Source organism: Fringilla coelebs, assembly GCF_963513975.1.
Source record: "Fringilla coelebs genome assembly, chromosome: 3".
NCBI lineage: Eukaryota > Metazoa > Chordata > Aves > Passeriformes > Fringillidae > Fringilla > Fringilla coelebs.
Window position 1 is genome coordinate 111,098,546 of NC_140030.1, and position 24,517 is coordinate 111,123,062.

Here is a 24,517-nt window from a genome sequence, read left to right on the forward strand (position 1 = left end):
ACTGCGTGGAGTGATCCTAGGCATGACTCTTTTCATCTCAGCGTTCCCTTTCCCTCTCTCCTTTTCTTCACCAAACACTTTTCCCATTGAAGAGACAACCTTGGAACAGTGGGAGCCACTGCAAACAAGCCACTGTCTCCTCACTTGTTGCTTGTGAGCAGCCGATCTGATTCCTTCTGTGCTACTTTGGTACACAGGAAATGAGGGGATTTGGGGTTAATTCCCTTCTGAAAAGCCATGTCACCTGTAACAGAGGCTCCTGTAGCATCAGCTCCTTGATGATGTGAAGAGGATTGCATGGATTTTAGGATATTGCTCCCTGTGTAGGATCTGAATCTAATCTTGAGGCGGCATAAGAGGTGTAGCAGTGGCTATATCCTGATACTTGGTTCCAATTGCACAGCAAAGATAGGTGATAAAATATTATTTGCATTAATTCATATATTTGTGTTCCACCTTTTTTTGCTCTGGATAAATATTTTCATCTGTTCCCCCTACAGTGAAAGTGCTGATGTTGGGAAAGGAAAGTGGGGTGAAAGTGGGTGGAAAGCCAGGTCACTGCTTGCTTGATCTTGTAAAAACCAATGGCATTAATACCAACCTGTAATTTCATTAGGATGAAATATGGTAATTTTTAGATGTAAACCCACTTATTTTCACTTCTGGAACTTTAGGTGAAAACTTGGTTTTGCTTTAAGTCCTGTTTGGAAAGTGATGCAGTTGTTTAAGTTGTATATATATGGTGAAGATCATTCTTTTTCTGTGTGAGATCTGGACTTTTTTTCACTGTACAAAATGCTTACTGTGCACCCCAGGTTCGCCTCCCAAAGCCTCCAGCAAAACCAGCTCAGCAGAAGGGAAAAAAGCCACAAGGTGAAGAACCTGCCTATCAAAACAAAATGTGTGGGGAGGTGACAGGCACACAGCTCCTGGAAGAAGGAAAGCGAAGTACGCGGAACAGGAGGCGTCCCCAGGCAGAGCTGCAGCAGGTGAGGATTGGGGTGTGGCAGCAGCACCCAGCTCCCCCTGTTCATTAGCTCCATGTCCATCTCATGGGGTGGGTGAGGAGGAACAGGGCTGGAAAAGAGCCACGGGCTCTGTCACAGACTCCTGAAGCTGGCAGATGCTTGCTGGCTTCCAGTATTTCAAAGAGGAACCAGAGTCTCTGCTAGCCCAGGGCATAAGTGCCAGGAGGGCAGTGCCTGACCTGCCCCAAGCCTGGCACCTCCAAGTGCTGGATCAGGACCTGGGCTAACTCTGAACTTACTGAATTCCTTTCAGCAAACAGAGTTACTGTCTCTACCTCAGTGGGCTCCCTTGGCCAGGCTTTCCCTAAAACCAGTGCAGCAGAAGGAAGACATGGAACAAGAGGACCACTCCAGCTGCCTGAGCAGGCCCCAGACCCGGGGAACACACCAGCAGTTCCATGCGGAAGAGAAGCCACTTAAATTTTACACTACATGTCAGGAGCCTGAGCACCCAAAAAAGGTGAGGGATTTGGTGTTACCATACAACAGTCACAGTGCTTTGAGAAGGAAAGATCAGTTTTTCTAAAAACAAGACTTCCAAAAACCCCTCGAGGGCTCAACTATGTGTGCACAAACTCTGTTGCCACAAACATTAAAGGTTTGTGGGTAATTGCCTGTATGCACAATTGGCCAGCTACCACTGCAGTTTGTGTAGCTGCAGAGCAAAGCTCTGCATGTGGATGCAAATTGCTGTTTCCCAACTCTTCTGTCTCCCTTTGTGGACTCTGTTGTTTGATTGGTAGAAACTTTGTTCAGTAGTTTCCTTCTCTGTGTAGTGGAAAACTTCATAGCACTCATTACTTAAGTCCTTAAATTGGGAGTTTTACATCAGAGGATTTTAGCAGTTAACAAACTCACCTTGAGTATTATTGTTAATTTAGTGGATAAAAGGGCTGAATGAATAGTTTCAGTCTTACTCTTCAACTGTACGGGGAAAAAAAGAAAAAATGAATCAGTTTTAATACAAATAATACAGCACCACGTCCATCTCCATGATCACCCTGAGCTCCTGTTCTCTGGAGCTCTGGTGATTTTAGTGAGTGGATTCCACCCTGGTTTCCTTTCATATAAACAAATAACTTGGTTAAAGGAGGACAGTTTCTAATGAGCACAAAAATGTAACTTTAAAGGTAGCTTTATGATTAATCCAAAATTCTTTGCTTCAAGCAGTCTGATCATCACTGCCTGGAGACTCCGGTACAAGCTGAGAGAGGGAAGCAGCAAAAGCACAGCTGTACCTGAGAGCACCAGGCAGGACAGTGGTGAGCAGAACCATCCTGGGAGATGTTTTGGCTGCCAGCAGGGGACATGGAGTCTGACAAGTCAAACACAACTTTGAAATAGGAAAACATTCCACTGTTACTTCCTAGTCCTCAAATGTAAAATTTTTGCAGAAAAGGGACCAATCACTGGGCTGGTGGTTAGATGATATTTGTGTTTGGATTTAGTTTTTCTAATGGAAAAGCTGCTATTCCAATAGGATTAAACATGCTGTTTCTATGTAGAACCATTCTACATAATAGGGGGGACTTTAAATAGGTGTCAGATAGCATTTAAGCCATCCAAATGAGAAAGTGGAGAAAGAAAAGAGGCAGGATTCTCTTAGCTTAATTTTGCAGAATTCCTCTCACGTAATTCAGGAGCTTGGTAATGGAAGGCTCTGTAGGAAACCAAAGCTGTCCCTGGCGCTAAGGAGCAGTTGAAAACAGAGTCAAGTCTTGGCTAAGTGAGAAGTGGGATTGTGGTGTTTGGGGATCCCTTTCAGAGGTGGAGGCTGCAAAGGACAGCATTGCTGCTGGAGATGCAGAACAGCCCTGGCACCTCTGGCCAGCCTGAACAAGCCCCAATCTACAAGTTTATGTTCCTTGTGATGGGCAGAAGTTTGGCTTCACTGTGAAATGCAAAATTGACACAAATCAAGCCAGCACATTCACCCTTAAAATCATGTCTTGAGTTTCCAGGATAAACCTTTATTAATAGGAACACAACACAGATTGAATATATTAAACGTTTTTGGACACAAGTCAAAGATAAAGAAGGATTTCAGCTGTAGACTTCACCAGTAAATATAGATATGTCTCTTCAGGAGGTGTTTAACCATGCTGTATGTTACACACTTACCACACAATATCCATACAAGTGCAAATTCCAGAGGTAAGACTCTGTAAGAATTGTAATTCTTTTTTCTAGGATAATTTAAGTGCCTCAATGGCATCTCTGTTTTTTTGATTCACATCTCACTTCATATTAGCTTTATAATCACAGCTATTTTTCCCCTGCAGGAAGACACTGCAAGAGAGCTGCCACTATTTGACCCCTACAGAATACTCTCAGAATCCCGAAAGAAACACAATCACCTTGCAACTGCAGTTCCTGCAGCAGCATCCCAGGCTGGTGCTGACACCACTCGTCCCTCTCTCTCTGCTGTGTTCAGGTTGGCATTTGCTGATCAAACCTACCCCTACACTGCAGCTGTTCTGGTGCTTCTGCTGCTCATTGTCCTGTCCTTGTATCTGCTTTGATGCTGCTGTTCCTGTGTCTTCAGTGGGAGTGCAGTGGTGCTCCCATCATGCAGCTTTTTCCTAGAGTTTCTTCATTGAAGATTTCAGTGTCAGGGGCTTGAAAAAGAAGTTTTAAAATAATCCTGTCAGTACATGCCTGTACAGGCAAGTTCTCATCTGCACTCAATAGTTATGGATTCTCTGAACTATTTGTGCTGGCTTCTGCTAAAAATGTTGAAATTCTTTTTGTTGTTTGTAACTGAACCTTTTGTTACGACATTAAAAACTTATCATTAAATACAATGGAGTGTGGTCTTTAATTACTCTGGCATTAGCGTGGGGCTGTCTTTATACTGTGTCTGAAAACTTTCAGTTAAACACTGATGCATCTGCCTCTTCTACTCTAGTTCACTCCTACTCCTTGGCTTTCCTTACCTTATTACAATAGGGACATTCACCAAAGATGACATTAAAACTCTGTCTGCTGGTAGGAAGGCCTTGTAGCCACTGCAACACAAGAAGTGGGTTAAAAGTCACATTGGTTTCATTTTCAATTTAAGAAACATCTATTAATTACCAGAGTTCAGCTGATGAACATCTGACAGGGTGCATGCAAAGTCACTCTGTGGTTCCCTTTCCCAGAAGCTCATGTAGGAATTGGGGGTGACAGGACACGTGACTGCCACAGTGTTCCTTATGGGCTCTTGCTTAATGCAGAATTGAAGTGGCCAGTGCTTGGTGTCTAGGACGTGCCAGCCAGCTAATGGCAGTTTGTGCCACTGGTCACTTTACCTCATAGAGACAGGCCTGGTGGAAGGGCTGCCCACAGCGAGGATCGTCACACACGTGGTCGGGCGCGCTGCCCTCCAGCCGATAGGCGTAGCAGATCCCACAGTCCTTGGCAAAGTCCTGCAACACAGCAGTGCAGCTGAAAGGCAGGGCTGGGCTGCTCACACACAAACAGCTTCACTTGTGGTTTTGCTTTTGGAGTTTTTGCTGGCTGGAATTACTATTTTTTGCTTTTAAGACATACATGTTTATGTCACAATGGTTTAGAGTGAAACTGTGTTCCAGGTGTGGAAGACTTGACTGGGTTATATTTCATCCCTTACTGAATTACATCTCATTCGATAAGAATTTTCATACTTTTGGGCATTTTTTGTTTATTAACTACTATGATTTGTCATTAGACACAGATCAGATCTTAATTTAGAAGCTTCCTGAGTGAAAGCAAAGCTCGTAATCCAGTGTTAAAACATTGTCAAAAATTAGTTCCCAGTTTGTTTGAAATGCACCAGTATTTGGATGGCCTCTTGTCCTCTCTAAGCAGCTCCACCTAATTATAACTGAAATCATCAACATCCATAACAGAATGTTTGGATTTTCCACATCTCATTAGCCACTCAGGAACGTCCTCTTTTCCTTTTAATAGTGGAGCCTGTTATTAATGCCCTCACTTCTATGAAGGCCACAGGGAAGTGTGCACCTCTAATCAAAGGTTAACAAGCTCTGACAACTGTTGCTTGAAGTTCAGAAGTCCTTGTGACAATGAATTAATCCAATTACCTCTCAAAAGTCCCTGATTGTCCCTGGCTCTTAGAAAGTGACCATTTAAATGTGACTTCTTCAGCAATAGCGACTGATTGTTAACCAAAACCAACTTACGCTTTTCTCCAACACAGCACGAGATGGAAAATCAACTCCTAGGAGCTCTCTCAAATTCTGTAACAAACTGACTTCTGGATCCCTGTGGGTGGGAGAGGGGAGAGAAAAATCCCCATGAGGAAAGGTAAACATCATCTGGGTTTCCAGCTTGCTTTACCAGGGACACTCACCACAAGTGCATGTTGTTGTTGAGTTTAGTTCTCAGAGGGTTCACTTCTGCAAACAACAGACAGGAATAATGGCATCACCCCAGTGAACCTCCCCAGTTTCAGGTAGGGATTGGGATCAGAGGTCTGAGTCCAGAGGAGAAACAAGTGAAATTTGCTGCCTTACCGTGATCTGCTCCAAGGAAATAACACTCTGGAAGCATGTTTGGATGGCGAGGATCTACCTCTATGTTCACTGAGACATTGTTTCCTGCAAGGAGAAAGCAAGGCCATGGGGAAGCTTTGCAGTCAAGGATTTAAAAAAGGAACCATTTTTAAAGGCAGTTTTAAATTGGTTAACTCAGGCTGGGTTTCATTAGGATAAATAATAACAAAGTTGGGAAGTATCCAAATGATTGTACGAAATATCACTAAATATCAAATATTTACATTTCCACAAACTGTAATTAAAAGTAGCAAATGATTAATTAAACCTGTCAGGCTTGTGTTTCTTTTAGTCTTGGCTTAACCTTTACACTTATTCAGAAATAAACGTAATCAACCCAAGCTAGATGACAAAATCCATCCAAAATCTTGGTGAAACTTTAAAGGTAGAGACATGTAACTTATTAATTTATTTTTATCTTTTATGGTCAAAAAGATAAGCCCAAACCAAATATTAGTAGCAGAAGTCAGTCCCCTCCCCAGCAAATTCCAGGACCGAGACAACAACGCTGTGTTTTTGAAACAACAAATATTTGGCTTTACAAGACCCCCCACCATCCCTGGGAAGAGGATGTTCCTCAGAGGGAAGCAGCTCCGTGGGGCTCTGGATCCAGCTCCAAAAGATCACAGCAGAGTCTTTTCTGAACAAGCCCAGGTAAATCCCAACCTTTTCTGTAATTAAAGCTGTGTTAAGCTTTCCATCCTGGAAGAGGTGGGAATGAATGAAATCAAAGTTCAGTAGTAGCTGAAGGTTCTCTGTGCCTGACAACAAAGAGCTCAAAGCCCCGTCCCTCCTCTCCTCAGCTGCTCTGAGGCACTTTTTGAGGCTTTTCTTCCCTTTTCCTTGGCCTGTGGCAAAGGGCAGCAGGACCAGGACAAAGCCCCACCGACTGCACACAAAGTGGTGTCTGACCTGCACCATTCCAGCCACTTGCTGAACTTTTCCTGTCCTTCCCTCCACTCCCATGAAGCAGCTTCCCTCCAGGTCCTTCTCACATTTCAATTTGCTGTTGGTGATGTGGATTTTATATAATTATAAAATTCCTAATCCTATGTACATTAAGACCTTAAAATGCCAGACATCAGCATGTAAACTGAGGTACATTTTCAGGTGTTGGCAGGGAAGCCTCATTTCTTGTCTTTTATTTCTGTCCTTTTCCCTTGCCTCCTTATACCCCCTTTTTTCCCCTTGGGCTGCACTCTAATATTCCTTCCACTCCAGGACAGGATGAATCTAAAGTTTAAAACTCTGGAATTTATGATTGAGGTAAGGGCTTCACCTAAGCTGGTTTTTTACAGACACTGATTTTTCTAGGGTTACCATGCAAGTGCTCAGCTGTTGACAGTTCCATGTTCATAATTCACAAATACACAATGTTTTTCTGCAGAAATTTTCATTTATCTGACACCAGAAAGTTGTAATGAATTTCCCAAACAGGATCAACATTCTGTTGTGGAAAGGTACTTTTTAATAAGCAAAAGAGGAGTTCTGTCTTTGGTTTTAAGTACTGCCTTTCCTTTCCCAAACCCAAAGAAGAACCATGTGATGAAACAAGCAAAACGAAACAGCTCCCTGAGTTTTACTTCTCAAATCCACTGTATCCCTTTATATCTTTTCCTACCTATTGCAATTCTTCTGCTTGTAGCACTCCGTGTGGGATTTTCTGGCTCAAGCACCCATGTCTTCCCATCGATTTCATCAAGGGCATCCCAGAATTCCTTCAGGGACTCCAAGGCTGCCAGGAACTGGTTGTAAATGTCTATTAAGGAATTCTAAGAAAACAAGAAATTTAAACAGATTTCATTGAGTTTCCACCAGTAGCCTGAGAGAATATTTGAAAACAAATTTATTCATTTAAGGAGTGCTGAAATCCATGTGTGTGTCCCAGTGTATGGTGATAGCATAAAACATGGAATATCACCTAACAACCTCATCATTATCTCAAAATTAAGCAGTATAAAAACAGGTGCTTAAGATCAGCTTTCAAACCCTGTAAATAAGGCATGAATAGGAAAACCATCTAATAAGCAGAGGATTACACGTAGGGGATTTCAATATTTGAGAGTGGATTACAGGGAATCAGAAATATCTTTCATTAGACAGGACAATATACAGGACAGCAATGCAAAAGAAATCTTTTGAAATTATCAGTGGGCAAAAAGAAGTCACCATTTCCCCAGGAAAAGACTTCTCCAAGAAGAGAAAACACTTGGTGGTCAAGGGAATCCTTTGCAGGATGCCCTTTGAGGGACAGATTGCAGATATCTTGGGGTTCAAAAGAAAAAGCAAATTAAACATTCTGTTCTCAAGCAGGTATTTTTCTATGAATTAAACATAATACAGAAGGAATGGTTTCCTTTAATCTGTAGTGATTATATTCTTCCTTTCTCACCTGGACAGCTGAGTGTTCTCAGAGAAGAAATATAATTTTTCTACATAATAACTTTTTATATTTTGTGCATGTGTATTTTAGAAAGAAACGGCATAGCTTGGAAATAAAATGCTACATTTTTTCCTGCTGTTGTTAAATTATATTAAAGTAGGAAAGCACCTAAGCAGAGAAGTGTGAATTCTGCCAATCTCAAAATGTAACGCTTATTATCTTTAAAAGCATTTTGTTACTTTTATAATACCTGAAGTGATATAATAGTGTCAGTCACTTAACCACATCTTAGAGTATAGTATCTTCATCTTAAGTACTATTATTTCCAGTATTTTAATAATTTTCACACAGTCCTGAAATGTGATCTTTTGTGCTCTGATGACACTTAAATTAATAGCATAATTTTCTGGTACTTGCAACAGTTGCTTTCCATTTTGATTTTTTACATTTTTCTATATCACATACAGATAAATCCTCTAATAATCATTTTTATCTTTATCTTCCGGGAATTCAAAGGGTTTCACTAGAAAAAAGAAACATCAAGGGATTATAACCCACAGATAAGTTTTAAAATCCAATTAATTTTAATACTAATTGTAATTTTTCAATGATGTTCCTTAAAAAGGTAGTTAAATCTTTTTTTTTTTTCTACACTGTTCATTTGATCTTATTTGCATGCTTCACTGATGTTGCCAGCTGTCTCCTGCTCTATACGTAAATGCATCTATAGCTATTTAAATACATCACCTGCTTGTCATGCAAACCATGAAAACTCCAAGATTCCTTTTTATTTGATTAACCAACTAATTTTTGGTTGCTGCCCAGCACTTTTAGAACAGCCTGAGATCACACTTTTCTTTGGTCTAAATTACACCAAGACCATTGTTAATAATGCCTAACAGCACAACTCTGTTTCCTGGTCCCCCTTGTACAAATGAATTAGAATTTGTGTGAAATATGTCAAAATTCCTTGGAAAACAAGACATTCCTCATTTACACTGTCAGTGCTGCTCACCCTCGCTGTAAAAGCACTCACAAAGCCAAACTGTTTCCTCCATCCTCCATAAACACACAGGCTTTGATGGGTCCCAGGAAATGTGACCCCAATGTCACCTCTGGGTTATCAGATCCATGGATCCCACATCCACTCACACCACTGACTTTGTCCAGGGAAAATCAGATACTCTGGACCTCCTGTCTCCAAGGGGAACACACCTTCTCTTTTACCAGGAAAGGATCATGTGATTTCTCAACCTCTTTATTTCCATTTCTATCCTCTGCTCTCTCATCTCCCCCTCATCACCAGGACCTCCTTATGCCAATTCCTTTCTTCCTTCAGTTCTCCCAAGCCCACCCTTATTGCCCATACACCATTCCCTCCAATCAAATGAATAAGAAAGAATGGGGAAAAAATCTCCCTCTACTCTTGGTTCTTATTTCTGGAGCCACAGAGGCTGGGAAGAATGAAGACAAAATCTCGAGTCTGTGCCTGCCAAAAAACCAATGAAGCCTTTCAGGAACTTCTAAGAAGTGCTGTAACCTATATGGCTGTTCTGCCAAATTTCAAGCATCTGCTCCAAATCCTGGATGAACTAAATAGTGTTCAAATAGTAGTAAAAGAAGTTCTAATTAAGGTAAATACAGAACAACTGATTGCAAATTATTTTTCAAAAATAGATAAAAATGCAATCTTTATTCTGAGATTTTTTGCCTAAAATTCTTCCTAACACAAAATTTGCTTATTCAAAATTAAAACAACTGCAAAGCCCCCCAATAAGAAAGGTGAAATAGCCTAAACTATAGGTACCATTACCTTCTTGCCCTTCATGAATTGATAAATGAAATACAATTTAATAAAGAAAACAGTGATTAAATGGAAAAGGGATCACCTAAAGAATTTCTGATTCCTTAGATTTGTTTGGAAACAGTTCCTCATCAACAGCAGTGTAACAATTTCCCCTCTCCTTAACAGAAATCAAGCCAAGACACAAGCCTGAAATCTTTATAAAGCGTCTTATCAACCATCTCCATTTTCTGCATTTACAGCTGGTGCCTGTGAAGTTCCTTTGCCAAGAAAAAGCACAATTACAATGCTTTTTATTGTGTTTTCCTCTAAATAACCCAAGAATAATCTCATTCCCACCACTCCACCTTCTGCACCTTGCATTCCCGTTTCCTTGCTGGCTGCTGCACGACCTCATTAGTCATTAATTTCCACTCCCATGACCTTCATGTAGCCAGCCAGGTGGGCAGTGGTCAGTCTGGAAACCTCACCCTGACATGAGACACCCTGATTCTGCAGAACTGCACTTCCAGCGTGTGCTAAAACTGGAGACAGCACATTTATCTGGTTCTTTAGAAAAAGGCTATAACAGAAATAAGTAGATGTTCTTGCACTTGTCATTGAGAAGCACTCTGCATTTATTTGGCACTTAGAGCAGGAGCAGCAGCAGCAGCATTGCCCTTGGTGCTGATTTCTTACTACTCTAAAACGTCTCCTCTGAGCCAGAATCCACTGGCTGTTGCTGCTCATGCTGTGAGACACCTGCACTGGCTACTGGGCTTGTCATGACGCACAAAACCCCACCATCTTCAGCTTGACATTGTGCAAGTTATAATTATTCATCCAAATGAATATGTCAGAGCAGCAGCAGCAGACCTCTCATCAGAGCAAAAGAAAAATACATCAAAACATTATCAACCCAGCAGGAAGACAGGGACCATAAGGAAAATTACCCATTTTTAATATGGATGCCATAAAGCCATGTCTATTATTATACGGAAGGGAAAAAAAAAAAAAAAGGAAAAAAAAAACCAACAACCCCTCAAGTTTAAAATCCATGAGCCTGAAATAGGCAGCAGCACACACAGGGGGTGGGAAAGAAAAATCAATTACCTGCAATCTATTTATATTTTCTTCCACAGAAGTTTATATTCTAATGGTGCCATTGCACCAATTTAGTTAAGCCTTGTCAATTTATACTTTAAAGGCGTAATATTAAAAGTTGAAGACCAATTGGTACCAAAACACGACGTTATTTCACTAGAGGAGAGGTGTAGCCTGTTCTTTTTCCCTTTTAGGAACCAAAATTTTCATGCACTTGAGTACCTGCTGAATTCTGTGCCAGTGGTGTTGCAGCATTATCTAAGCTTAACCCGTATTTTATCACGGTGTGAGGGCTGCTTGCCACAGTGATTCCTACACCTTTGGAAAATAAACACAATTTACACAATTACCAAAGCCAGTTGTCCCCACAAGTGTTGGGTTCATGTCACCCCCACACAAAAGGTCAATTTGCAAAAGCTGCTGTACAGCTAAAGCATTTCTCTCTGCTGGTATTTGGTTCAGGATTAGAGCAGGCTCTCTGCAGCTGGAATTAGTGTCTTGTGATTTCAGAACAGGCTCTTCACTTACACACAAACACCTTTTGTTCATGTTTTCAGATAGTCCCCAGGTAATTCTAACTGGAAAAAGATTTTAAGCATCAGAATGTTGTATTTTTAACAGAGGATTTTTCCTTGGCTGTAGTGCCAGTATCAGTATATCCACCCCCATTTTTAACTTGTCAAAGGCTGCTCCACGTCAGGTTTTCCCAGAACATTTTATTAAAACACGAGTCCATCTTTAGAATTACTAATAGTAAACACAGAGAAGCAAGCGCTGTCAGGGATGTTTGAAATGTTGTTAATTTGAGGCAACAGAAATTGCAAGGCTGCAAAATTAATAAAACACTGTTCAAAATATGTATTAAGTTTGAGGTTAAAAACAGCACTTGAAATCCTGGCCGAGGGTAGGGACTCCAGTAAAATTCAAGGGAAAAACATTTATTTAAACTGTTCCAAAGCATATCAGAGAATCAAAACCTAAAATTACATAAATAAATACATTTTTCATTTTCAGTGGTTGATTCTTGCAGTTATTTCCTCCCAATATTAGTGGGTCTGAGGTGACACACAGAACCTTGAGCGCTGAAGAAAAATTATATGCCCAGCTTAAACTCATCCTGTTGCAACCTCCCAGCTATGTTCCCTATGTAAGTTATTTATTGCTGGGTAGAAACCCTTGTGAGAGTTAAAATTATCAGGTGCAATCATTTATGTAAAAAACTATTTTCCCAATTTAAATGAAATATCAATTATTTTCTACATTCAAATTAGCTTGTATCTGAGTAGTCACATTTAAATTCATTTAATAAAGCACACATGCACTATTCAGGAAGAAATGTACATGAAATAATGTGAAAGACCCACAAAAGACAGTGTGGTTCTTCGTAGCAGCAATATCAGTTAAACTAAGAAATTAGAATTTCATTAAATATGTTCCTATATTGATTATAACTGGGAAAGTTTTATTAAGTTATGAAAACTCTATGGGATAACAAACTGGGGAAAACTCTACAGGATAACCAACTCCTTTTTCCAATGTCTGTCAACTTTAGAGGGTGATTCTTTTCCAGGAGACAAACATTTTTTCTACATTTCACTTCCTTTTCATTTTCCCACCATAATTCCTGAAGAATTTTCTGTCATATGAACAGCTTAGAAAAACCCCAACCAGTACATACAACATGCAAGATAAATCTCATGACAAGGAAGTTATTTAAGGTACTATGATAAGGAATATGGAATTCAGTGCTATTACATTTTCATGAGCATGTACAGAAATAAAATGCACACAGGGAGAAAAGCTGGAGTTAAAAACCAAAGCCAACCCCTTGTTACCACCCCTCCATTGCATATGTATTTTTATTTTAAAAAAGCTGCCTAGTCCAGCAGTTACCTGCGGCATCCAGGAAACAGCAAATGGAACAGGAAAATCCACAAGGCAGTCTGGTGGTTCTGTGGGATACTGAGGGAGGGAAAGAAAATACAGTTTGGGATTTTTTTTTTCTTAGTGATTTGAAGTCAGACTGATACTCAGCTGCCAAATTTGATAACAAAATATGAGCACTTCAAGCATCTTGAGAACTTGGCTCGGAGAGGAAACAGTATGTAAAGCATTTTTAGGAATAGTTATGAATGTTAATTATCATTTAAAGAAGAAAGCTACATGTAAATGTTTTATATATCAGTATTTAGTAAAGGCAGGAGAATCACAATTTTCTGTGCTCAGTGGTCACAAAGGAACATTAAAGAAACCTTAAGAAACAAAGCATGAAATATTTTTAAGAATTTCTCCTCAATTATATATACTGGAAAGCAAAGTTTAAAAATCAAACAACCCTTCCATGAGTCAAGAATTGATTTTCATTTAAGCTAACTATTTGTCCTGCATGGTAAACTTTTGTTTTTTAAAACTGAAAGTAATCTAGAGTACTCAACTATTTAGAAAGAAATGAGTGAACATAGACCAAAATAAAAAAAAAAAAAAACACAAACTTGATCCAAATTAAGAGATAACAATAAGAAAAAATTTTAAAGACTGTATTAATAAAAAGAAGCTATAAAATGTTTGATATCTCCATGACATCTACGCTTATTACGATTACAATTAAATGTCTGTGTCAGAAAACATCCTATTTTCCTTAGGTCAATTTAAGCAATTATTAAATACAATATTTATATTGGTTTTCTGAGCATGCAGCTAACTTTATCTAGAGAAAGAATTTTCATACCCCTTGCCAGATCATTCAGATAATTACCAAAGTGTCTTAATTACTACACATCAGGCAAATCCTTCCAGTGGCCTATTTGAAGCCTTGGGGTCTGAAATGCTCCTGCTCTGATCCTTATCAAAGAAACAGCATAACAGAAATAAACACACTTTTATTAAAGCATGTTATCAAAAGAAATGCCTTCCCAAAAAAGACTTCAGCCAAGTCTTCTCAAATGTAGTGCCTGTGTGTATGAAGGCAAATCAAATCCCCAGGTCACCAAAACAGTATTTCACACACAAATTTTGTCTGGCAAGTTTAAATGCCAGATATAGTTTAAAAAGGACAAGCAATTGATCCTTCATCATCAAAACCACTTGAAAACAAAATAAAAAAAAAATAAAAAAAAAAAAAGTATTAAAACAGACAAGTCTGATAATCTAATCTTTTTATTATATACATCTTTAGTTGTTAGATGGTGCTTTTTCTGCTATGAGGAGTATTCAGCTATTTTATTACTATCAAAAAACCCCACAAGCTTGTACAAGGACAGAAAATGGGAATCTCCATTGCTTCAGGACAGTGCTAAGTTAAGGCTGAACAGGACCAGCCAATGCACCAGTGGCCAGTTTGACCATGGCAGCTGCTTGGGAAAAATGAATATTGCACTGTAACTTTTTCTGCATTTTTATATTTTCAAACAGTTAAAATACTTTACTCCTGTTGTCCTAAGAGCAAAAAAACCTCAGGGCAACAGGTTGCACCAAATTTCTAGTGTCACACAAAGCACATTTATCCCTTATAAAGAACACAACATGGTTCCTCTCCTTGCACACTAAATAGGCCGTATTTGTACTTCCAGATGGATTTTTTCCATCAGTGTATTTAATAACGGACTGACTAGCAAATTAATTATGCACTCATTACTCTCTGCATGTAGGACAGTTTTACTCTTTCTAAAAATCCACTTGAGCAACACTCATTCCCACACAGTATTTTTTCCCCTACAAAGGTAAAGCTTGTTCATGTTATGTAAGACTAAAAAACTTTTTTAAAAACCTCCTGGTTTGTAAAGGAACACAGGATGCCTGTGAAGGTGGGATTTCATCCTGCAATACCATGTCCCTTCCTCATGCTTTCAAGATTATAACTTGAGGTGATGGACCACAGATTGTCCCAAACAACAACATCCAGACACTTTCGGATCCCTTTTTCCCCTGGACTGATCTTCTGAAGACAACAGTTATTGCCAGGCAAATGTCACCACACAGCCTGGATATTCACAGTCTCTGGTGGGAGATTTATGCCTTGAAATGAGACATTCTATGAAGAAACACTGTAATTTGAGTTCAGTGATAAGTACCAGGAAGAATTAATTTTTTTCTGTTTCTGCAAATGCCATGAGTTTGATTTGCAAGTACTGTCAAAATGAGACATTTATTTAGACTAAAAAGAAATAATTTTTCTGACTGACTTCAGTTTTTCATAAATCTTTATATCTCTGACTTTAACAGCAAGACTTGTTAATAACTAACCCAACATCCTCTAATTCTTGTTCCATGCACAGTCTCTGGATGGAGTGATAATGAAGGAAAGTCTCCCAGATGGCTTTGTCAGTAATCCAGTAAAATGAGTACAATATCAAAGTGTTTTTCATGTGATGCACAGATGCATCTTACAGATAACCATAATCCAATATAAATTTTAAATATAGCTAGTCTGAACTCAAGAAAAAAAAATTAACTGACCTATTGCCTTGCAGAACAGACACCCCAGCAAACAAACCAACCCTCTAAAATCCTAATGAATTAAGAAAAATTGATATATTTCAAGGAAGCCTCAAAACATTTTGTCCCACATCACTTTACCTTTGCATTTAACTTGAGAGTGATGAGATGCTGTCGACCACAAGAGTCTTCAGCTTTTAACTTGACTGTGGTCAGCCCAGTGTCCACATAGGCCACTCTGGAAGAGAGAAGAAAACTCAGAGCTCTGCAGTTTGAAAGGCCTGAAATACTCTGATTAGTCTGTTACAAATATTAATCAGAAGGAGTCCTATATGCCAAGCATTTCTGCTGCTGCAGATTTACCGCTGCTAATACACCAGCCTAGTGCTTAATGCAGTCATATATCTCTGGGTTATTTACAGTGTGTGTCAGGGCTCACGCTGTGGTCAGTGAGCACCGTGTTGCAGTTTTCCATCACTGGAACCTTTGACACACACAGCATGTTCCTGTCAGCCTCTACTTATGTACACATTAAACTTCCTGTCAAATCTTTGATCCATTTCTGCAGTTTCTTACTCTATGAGACTTTTATGCTCTTGATTTGCTTTTCTCTTCAATGAAGTTCTCTTTTATTATCAATACTATTATTGTGGGAAATTCAGTGCATATTGGTTCATATTCCAAAATTGATTTTCTGCAGAAAATAGTACCTGAACAGGTACAAAATGAGTTATTTATGATGATTTGCCTTCATTTCATGACAGTTTTACACTGTATTCATGCGCCCTAGCAAGCAGAAAGTACATACTAAACGTGAAAAAGTTTTAAAACTTCTGACTCTTTGCTTAAGATGTCACTGTTCGCGTCTCCCACCGCAATGAAGATGGATACAATTGTAAAATATATTGTTCTCTACAGGTGGATTCTGCTTAGTGGCTTCAACAATTGCCAAAAAGGTTCAAACCTCCCCATATATTTACCAGTAAACTGGGGGGCATGTGGATATTTTGGCATTTTTACTATGTCATTCCTGTGCAAAGATAAAAAGCAGTCCAAGATAATTGCACAACTTATCACCCAGACTGATGGAAAGGCCTAACATGGTTCAGAGAGAGCATCTGCTTGCTGGCCTAAGCAACATTATTTTTTTTTAAACCACTACATACTAGAAAAAGTCACATGGTTCTCTCAAGTGAAGCTGGCAACAGAGTTGTAGAGGCTTGTGGAGAGAAAAAGTAGATGTACACTAAAGGGTTGCACATCCCTAGGAAGGCAGTGAAAAGAAGAAAATTATCTACATAAATGAAATAGCCTCAATAGGAGGGAACTGAAAAACACTGATGGAGAAAGCAGTAGTGGTACTAAGAAGGGAGAGAAAGATTATTTCATGTTTAATGCTGATTAATGCAATATTAAAGAGACCTGCAGATTTCTGGGAGTATTTCTCCACAACAGCTGAAAGAAAGACAAGTCTTGATAGAAGTGTAATTCAACTGGAGCCAGTTAAGCTTGATATACTTTGAAAGAATTCGAGGATTCTTCCTCGAACTGGGGGGGAAAACATCATTACTCCTGCTTTGTTCCAACTTTACCTCAAAAGTGTATCAGACTGGGATTTTACCTGTTCTGACCATCATCTTGTTTGGACCACTTCGATCTTGATTTATAAGAAAAGTATGGATTCTTTTAGTTTGTATAAACATATAAGGATTTGTGTACATAGGTGATATTTCATTTCTACAGACTTTTATTCCTCTGTAGGCTCCCTTATTTTATCACATGAAAAAAAACTAAAAAAAGGAATAAAAGGAATCAGCATTAAGACGGAATGCCTCAGGTAAATCTCTAAAGTCCAGCATGACACACAAATGACTGAGAGCAAAGGACCAGGCAGGATTCCCTGGAAATGGAGAAGGCAAGAGCAGAAGATACTTTGAAATAAATGGGAAAGTATCATGCATAGGAGCTTTAAGATTTGAGACAACATGGACTTAAAAGATACTGGCAACCTTTTTGAATCCTCATGAGGATTATAAGAGTCCTACAGGTGCTTTATAGGTGGTAATTTGCTTTCCACTTTCACTGGCTCAACCAGCTTGATTATGGGAAAGTATTAGAAGAGCCTTTCCTGTAACTTTATTCCTGCAGTAGTATCTCTCTCTCCCCAACCCAAATCCTTCAATTTCTCAGTCAGCTTCCAGCATGACCCAAAGCATGCTAGGAATGAGTAAATCTGAGGTACACAACAAGTGAGGGTTTTTCCTAAGAAAAATCCTTAAATCAAGCTCAAGGTGTGAGCAGTGATTGCTCCTCACTGCCAGCACCAAACACAGGCATCTCTGCTGAAAGATCATTGCAGGATGTTCTTAACTGCCATGCAAATAAAGCATCACCTACAACTCAAAATCAGCCTGAGTTAAGAGGCTTCCTTAGAGAGTCACTTCAGTGCTAAAAGCACTCTGAAATCAAAGGTGTGACTTGCTAATGGAGTTCACATTGCCTGTCCAGGTTATTCTCCTTCCAAGTCAGAGTAAACCTGATGTGATTCCCTACATGCAGCGTAGTTCTTTGATCAGTGACTGACTTCCCCAACCTTTCTTCAAGATTTTGGGTGTTGTTTTGGGGTTTTTGGGGGATTTTTTTTTTGGTTGGTGTTTTCATTTTTATCCATTTTGGGAGAGCAAACATAATTTAAAAAATAATTCCCGCATGTTTAAGAAATTTTACCTAATATTCTCAGACTTGAGTCTGTGAAATTTAAGTAGAGAATGGTACAATTACATATTAACAATGGCAACCACTGACAAAATCTTCAGCTAATTTCTCAAGGGTGTTTTAAATCTTTAAATAAAAGTGGGCCTTGAAATTCCCATTTAGTGTCAATCGCATGTTGTTTAGCTATACAGAAATCAGATGGGAAAACTCAAAACTCTTCTTACACCTAAAGCTTCTTTATTTCATTTAGCACAAGATACACATGTTAAAGTTTTGGGTTGAGAGCCTTTCACATTCTCCCCTCCACTCATCATTTTTTTGGGTAGATTTTCTTTTCTGTGGAATAAATAATAAATTCCTCTGAGAAGATTCTTGTGCTGAAAGAGCAGGTTCTTTAAAAATTATTATGCTAATTCTAAAAAAAGTATGAAATTTTTTTATGAAAGCATTAAGATAAATGATGATCAACCATAACCTATAGGGTTAGTAACAACCAGCTGGACAAAACAGGGAAAAAGAGAACTATAAATATTAACATTAAATATGTTTAATATACCAGAAGTTTATAGGTCAAAGAAGAAATTATTTTTTAGTAGGGTATCACCTTTCAGCTCAGTTATTTGAGACAGAAAATATCCCTAGAGTTGATACAGGTTTGTTTGGTGTTTTTAATTTAAAAACAAAGCAAAATCAGTTTCTGAAAAGCGTAAATTAACAGAACAAGTACATTTGATATGTTCAGTTCACAAATACAAAAGAGGAACAGATATTCTAAAGATGATGTTTGTTAATAACTAAAATAATCATACCTGTTCCAGCCCAGTATTTCTATATCTCTGACAAGGCAGGAGTAGTATTCTGGAGGCCGTGGGATGTGCAGGTCTTGTGTGTTCTTCAAAGCAATTTCCTGTTTAAAAGAACATTAAAAACATCATTAAGAGCAATTTCAATATTTTTGCATCTATTTAGCCATATGATTTTTGCAATTCATTTGGAAATATTAAGCTTATGTAAAATTAACTGTACACTGCATTTGTTTTGTTATAGCCTCCAGCTAAAGCAGACAAAGAAGCTGTTTGGTAAATTACTTCAGATACTGATAATGAAAACATCTGCAATTTAAAAAAACCCCACAGATGTTGACAACGGAGTCTTCAGATGCAAATATCAAATGTGCCTCTTTTTCAGCTAATAAATTTGAAGTCAAGCATCTTGACTGAAAGAACATTTCAAAGGAAGGGTCTATTAAGCCCACAGCTGTCTCCTGGGCTCCACTGCCACAAAAGAAAACACACTATGACAGTCCTCATATTTTTATATATATATATACACACACACTCTATATAGCAATCAAAAAACAAAATCAGTTTCTCAGTTTTAACATCACAGGATCCCTTGGAGTAAGTTTTGGCACAGACACTCATCAAAAATGTAGTAATGTTTCAAACAGAACTTTTTATCCAAAGTTAACATTACTGTGAAAAATAAGCCCTAACTGAAACTATGTTTCAGTTGTGTTGTGCTACTTGTTCTTTAAAAGTGCATTTAAGCTAAAATTATGCTTACAGAACACATACATTTATGACATTTAGAATAAAGTTATTAATAATTTAAAATAAAATAGATTTAAATGAAAATATATTTCAAGACAAGTTTAAGAATTATTCCTGCCCAGGTCTCCTACACCGTTGTCAGTGTTTTCATTCCCTGCAGTAACTGAGAATCACTATTTTCCTATTTTGAATGAATTATACTTTCACTGCATTCTCATTTTCTGAGTGCTTGTGTATGTAGGCAAATAACTATTGTAAAGCATTCCAAAACAGACATTCTCATTTAGGCCCCTTCCAAGCATAGCAGAGCAGCAGAGTAATGCTAGGAGGAATTTCTGCTGTGGTTTTGAAGAATACTTCCTGTGTTTTATTCCTAAAGTAAAGTAGGTTGGATGAAGTATTCATCAGCAAGAATGCTCATAGAATAATGTTTTACTAATAGATAAGAATTCCCAATTACATGTTGATTAAAGGGTTTGCTACTCTTCAACCCCAGACCTGCAAAACTTTTAAAAGAGGAATAAACAGCAGCCTCTGAAATAATAGGAAAAAAAAAGCTTTCTGCATTTATTTGTCAAATTGTTAGTCAGGTGAAAGCACCTTCAGCAATCCACTGACTGTACTGTACAGCCCATTGTATAATTACAAGCCTGCCTTACCATCTAGACAATAACAGGCATTCCAAGAAAATCACTGTAAAGAGGCTGGCTCTACACTGAGATCCCTTGCTGGGATTTTAAATTTTCTATAGCACTCCAACTTCCAAAGAATACAGTCACTTAAAATCCTAAAGGATATTTATACAGCTATTACATGAACAGCATATATAGAAAATCACCTCTCCTTAATAAATAAATTTTTTAAAGCTATATATCTATGGAACAGTAATCTGTAAAACATGAAAGTGAAACCCAAACCTCTAACAGCATCGCATATATTCTGCCACTCACCAAAACAGTTTTCAGCTCCACCATAAAGCTGACAAGATCTGGGCAGCTGTGCAGCCTCTGGAGGAAAGAGAGGATTAGTTAATTTTCTGCAACTTCTGGTGGTTCAGCCCAACTGTTTTTCTGGTATTGTCAAACCAAACATAAAAAAAGACCAAGCGCATTCCACATGTTTATATTTTCCAATTACAAAAGAGAAGTTCCAGGAAACTTTACTGAGAATGAAACATGCCCCTGCAGCACTCATTTATGTATTTATTGAAACCAGGTCCATGAGATACAGTGTCTCAAGCAGCACCTGTGGCAAAGGCTCCCCCTTGGAAACAAAGTATTCCTTGGGACTCCAAGGCTGCTGTATCCTCACTCCAAAGCTTCCTTTGGCTACTGAGATGTAATTTAGATCCTAAGAGTGAACTGAGTCTATTAATAATTAATGTGAATTCTCTCCTTTGCATTGTGAACAACTTGTAAAAAAGTAAATAAATTTTAAAAAAAGACAAAATCTGTTCTAATTGAGAGATTAAAGAAAAATTCCAGTAAAATATCATAAGTCATTTATTAAAAATTGTTATAGCCTGATCTCAAAAAAAAAAAAAGAAGAAAAGCTGAATAAAAATAAATATTTACTAAATTCCATCAATTTCTCATTATATTTACTTGTAAATCCTCAGATGTTTAAAAATAAACCATGGCTCTCGAGTGAAAGAAATACACCTTTTAGAATAGGTGTATGAGCCCCAGATGTCACAGAATCATTATAAACAAATATTTAAGACTATTTAATAATAATAACATTTAAGTAAGTGGTTTTAAACTTGTATACCTGCTTCAAAATGTGCTGATAGCTGTGCAGGATCCTCTTCAGACGCCAGCTGCACTCTATCCTGGACAAACAGAGTTTTGTACACATTTCAAACTCACAGTGCATGATTTTTCAAAGAGAGCAGAAAGCCTACTACACACAGCAGCACAACAGCTTTTCTTGGAAGAAAACAAAGGAAGGAAACAATACTTCAAAACTGTGTTCAAAGTTACTTAAAACTTCCAAATGTCACTACGCCAAAGCCCATTAAAAATTAAGCATCAACCTGCAAAAGCCTGCTCTGTGCTGAAAACAACAACATCATTCTTGCAAGCAAGTGTAACTTCATAAAATACACTAATATTTAAAAGTGATAACCTGAAAATGTCAAAGTTACCTGTAATGCAGTTTTAATTACCCAGCCTAGAATGTAATAAAGCCATGGAATGCCACATCTGCTCCCAGTTTGGAGCGGGCTGGCCTAGGCAGACTATGGAATACAAAGTTAAAGCTCATCCATGTACATGGATTAGCCTCTTTCACCCACTTCCCACAGACTGCTGGGATAAACACAGAAATAAGAAAAGGGCTTTTAAATAAAGTTAGCTCATACCAATTAATAGAAACAGCAAACAGAAAATGAAATTAAAAAGCTCTGTTAACCATCATTGCTTAAATTGCTTACATAATTGCTTAAATTTACAACTTTGCACTGAATTTGCTCTTTCCCACATGGTGACATAAAAATGATCTATAAATACAAATTATATAAAAATTATAATTTTTCCCAAGTACATTGCTTCATATATGTAAACACAACCAATTAATTACAACATGTTTCAAAGTTAATTAACAACAAAATATTTTGATATAGGCAATGCTTATTGTCAGCATTTATTAACACTGATGCTGTGCAATTTTGTTGCAAGGTTAAGCTGAAGCCAGTGAGAATTAATTAATAACACTGATATTGGAAAAAAGAATAACTAATTTTCATATCCATTATTGCTTTTATCAAAATTAACTTTGTTACATCACACTTAGACATTGCTACCATAAAAGTCTCTTACCTGGCATTTTTCAATTGCAAATCCGCTGGTAGCAGTATCCTGATGTGGAAGTTTCTACCCTTGAAAAGAAGTATTTAGTTAATAGGAAGGTCAGAAAAGAAAAATATTAGACACTTATGGGAATGATTCCCCATCAGATCAGTGACTAAGAAAGAAAATTTGTCTTTTCTGTCTTTCAGGAATATTATTCAGAATCTCTTTCCTTAGGGATAAAAAGCAGTATGAGTGACAGGTACAAATAATGTTGATTTTAATTCTGGAGCTGAAGTACTCTTGACCTTTAATTCACAATATTCAGTAAAAACTCTTCAGTGCATCACTTTTCACAAAGCAAACATAACACCTTTCAGGAAAAAAATAAACCTTATCCAAATCTGGACAAGACAAAAACATATCATTTAATCCAAAACATGCTACTGTACATGCAAGTTTGTCTTCAACCCCAGTAAGACAAAACATATGCTTATCATAAAAGCAACTACACTAAAAAGAACCTTGGGTACTGATTCACAGCACATTTCAGCAGAGTTTTACAAACTGTAAACAAAAAGCAGCCCCAAGTACATAAATTTAATTTTTTTGTTAGTGCAATCCACATGGGGCAGCTTCTAAATCCCCCCTACTTGTATTTTCATCTTTATTGAGGTTCTCCTTGATCAAAATAAAACTGATATAAAGAAAGTCAGTGAAGCCTCGAAGCAAAGGGGGCAGATAACTTATCTTGAAACTTTTATTCCAGATCCTACCCCAGCTCAGGACATCTTGAAGTTGGGAAGACTGGGTCCCCAGCACAAGCAAGGCATGGAGTTAATCCAGGGAGGGGCTCTGAGGGTGACCAAGAGCTCAAAGAATCTCTCATGCCAGGAGAGCCTGAGGGAGCTTGGACTATTTAGCCTGGAGTAAAGAGGGATCATGGAAGACTAAAGAAGGTACAGCCAGATCTGAGTGACACACACTGACAGGTGACAGAAATACAGGAAATATCACCTAAACAGAATGAAATAAACCCTTTAATAGTTAACGTGGGATCAGAAACTGGAAGAAGCCATCTAAGAGGTTGCACACTCTTGGTCGGAGATATTCACAGATAGAGATAATCCGGCTGCAAATGGTCTAAAGCAACTACTTAAGGCAGAGGACCTCCAGAGGTTCCTTTCAGTCTCAATGTCAGCTACATTTTTGACAATGCTAGTGGACACAGCCCACGTCTTTTGCCATCTATTACTGCCACGCTTTTTCTAAATTAAAATGCACCCGGTCAGAGCTCTGTGTATGTGATATTTAAAGGAGCCACAGCTGCACAGTGTCAGTGAAGGCAAAGCCGGGCTGGGAGCACGCTCCTCACCCTGCCTCAGGGCTGTTCTGCCCCCTGCACCGCGCTTTCCACATCCCGAAGGATGATGCAGCCGCTTCAGCTGAAGCCTCAAAAGTAAATGAAAGGAAAACGCCCACCATCAGTCACTTATGTCAACTTTTACCACAGGCCATGAACGCGGGCACATTCAGCCTTGCCCCAAAACCACTTTTGTCAGCACAACTAACCCAGCCCAGAAGGCAACAGGAAGCCATTCCCAGGGACAACCCGCGGGACGGGATCCCTCAGGGCAGGAAAACGGCATTCCCCAATACACATTCCTGGTGGCTCAGCCAGGAACCAAGGCAAGGCGAGAAGCGCTTCCCCCTCAGAGCCAGGCGCGGCACGGCGGGAAGCGGTCTCCCTCCCCAGACCCAGCAGAGCGGGAAGCACCCCCCCCCTCCACCTCAGAGTAAGGTCCGCCGGCCAAGCCGCGCCCGGGCCGCGGTACCTGGGCCGTGACAAAGCCCTCGTAGGCAGTGCCGTGGCGGTCCTGCGGCAGCAGCAGCGGGCACTGCCGGAGCAGAGCCCGCGTCCCCGCCATGTTCCCGCCCGGCGCCGCCGCCGTTCGAACGCGAGGCCCCGCCCCTGCCCCCCGGCGGCGCACGCGCCTGAGGGGAAGGGAGGGGCGGGCTCGTGAGGGGCGGCGCGCGCCGCTGAGGCGGGCGCGTGCCGCGGAGGGGAGGGCAGCCGAGGAGAGGAGCGCAGCTGAGAGGACAAGCGCGTCACTGAGGGGAGGAGCGCACCTGAGAGGAGAGCAGCCGAGGAGAGGAGCACACCTGAGGGGGAGTACACCTGAGAGGAGG

At 39.2% G+C, this 24,517-nt stretch overlaps 2 protein-coding genes across 3 annotated transcripts in view; one reads left to right on the forward strand and one right to left on the reverse strand.

Annotated features, from left to right (window-relative positions):
• VRK2 (VRK serine/threonine kinase 2) overlaps positions 1 to 3,783 on the forward strand; it is a 36,567-nt gene extending 32,784 nt beyond the window's left edge. Inside the window, exons 12-15 of one of the 2 annotated variants that reach the window (XM_084203531.1) lie at positions 816 to 989; positions 1,282 to 1,488; positions 2,199 to 2,290; positions 3,311 to 3,418. In XM_084203531.1, the coding sequence (XP_084059657.1) occupies positions 816 to 989; positions 1,282 to 1,488; positions 2,199 to 2,270 (453 nt within the window). In that variant the 3' untranslated portion in view covers positions 2,271 to 2,290; positions 3,311 to 3,418. Of the gene's footprint in view, positions 1 to 815; positions 990 to 1,281; positions 1,489 to 2,198; positions 2,291 to 3,310 lie in introns of both variants that reach the window. The other variant, XM_084203530.1, reaches the window with a different exon arrangement.
• FANCL (FA complementation group L) lies at positions 3,611 to 24,268 on the reverse strand (the record flags this gene model as incomplete). The annotated part of the gene is made up of 14 exons (XM_084203532.1): positions 24,163 to 24,268; positions 22,358 to 22,416; positions 21,309 to 21,369; positions 20,489 to 20,545; positions 18,795 to 18,892; positions 15,412 to 15,508; positions 12,730 to 12,798; positions 7,188 to 7,338; positions 5,528 to 5,611; positions 5,365 to 5,410; positions 5,195 to 5,276; positions 4,322 to 4,438; positions 3,965 to 4,036; positions 3,611 to 3,646 (listed from the first exon to the last, which is right to left on the reverse strand). The coding sequence occupies exons 1-14, from the start codon at positions 24,253 to 24,255 to the stop codon at positions 3,611 to 3,613; spliced, it is 1,122 nt and encodes a 373-aa protein (XP_084059658.1). The 5' UTR covers positions 24,256 to 24,268.
• Between the last annotated feature and the right edge of the window lie 249 nt (positions 24,269 to 24,517).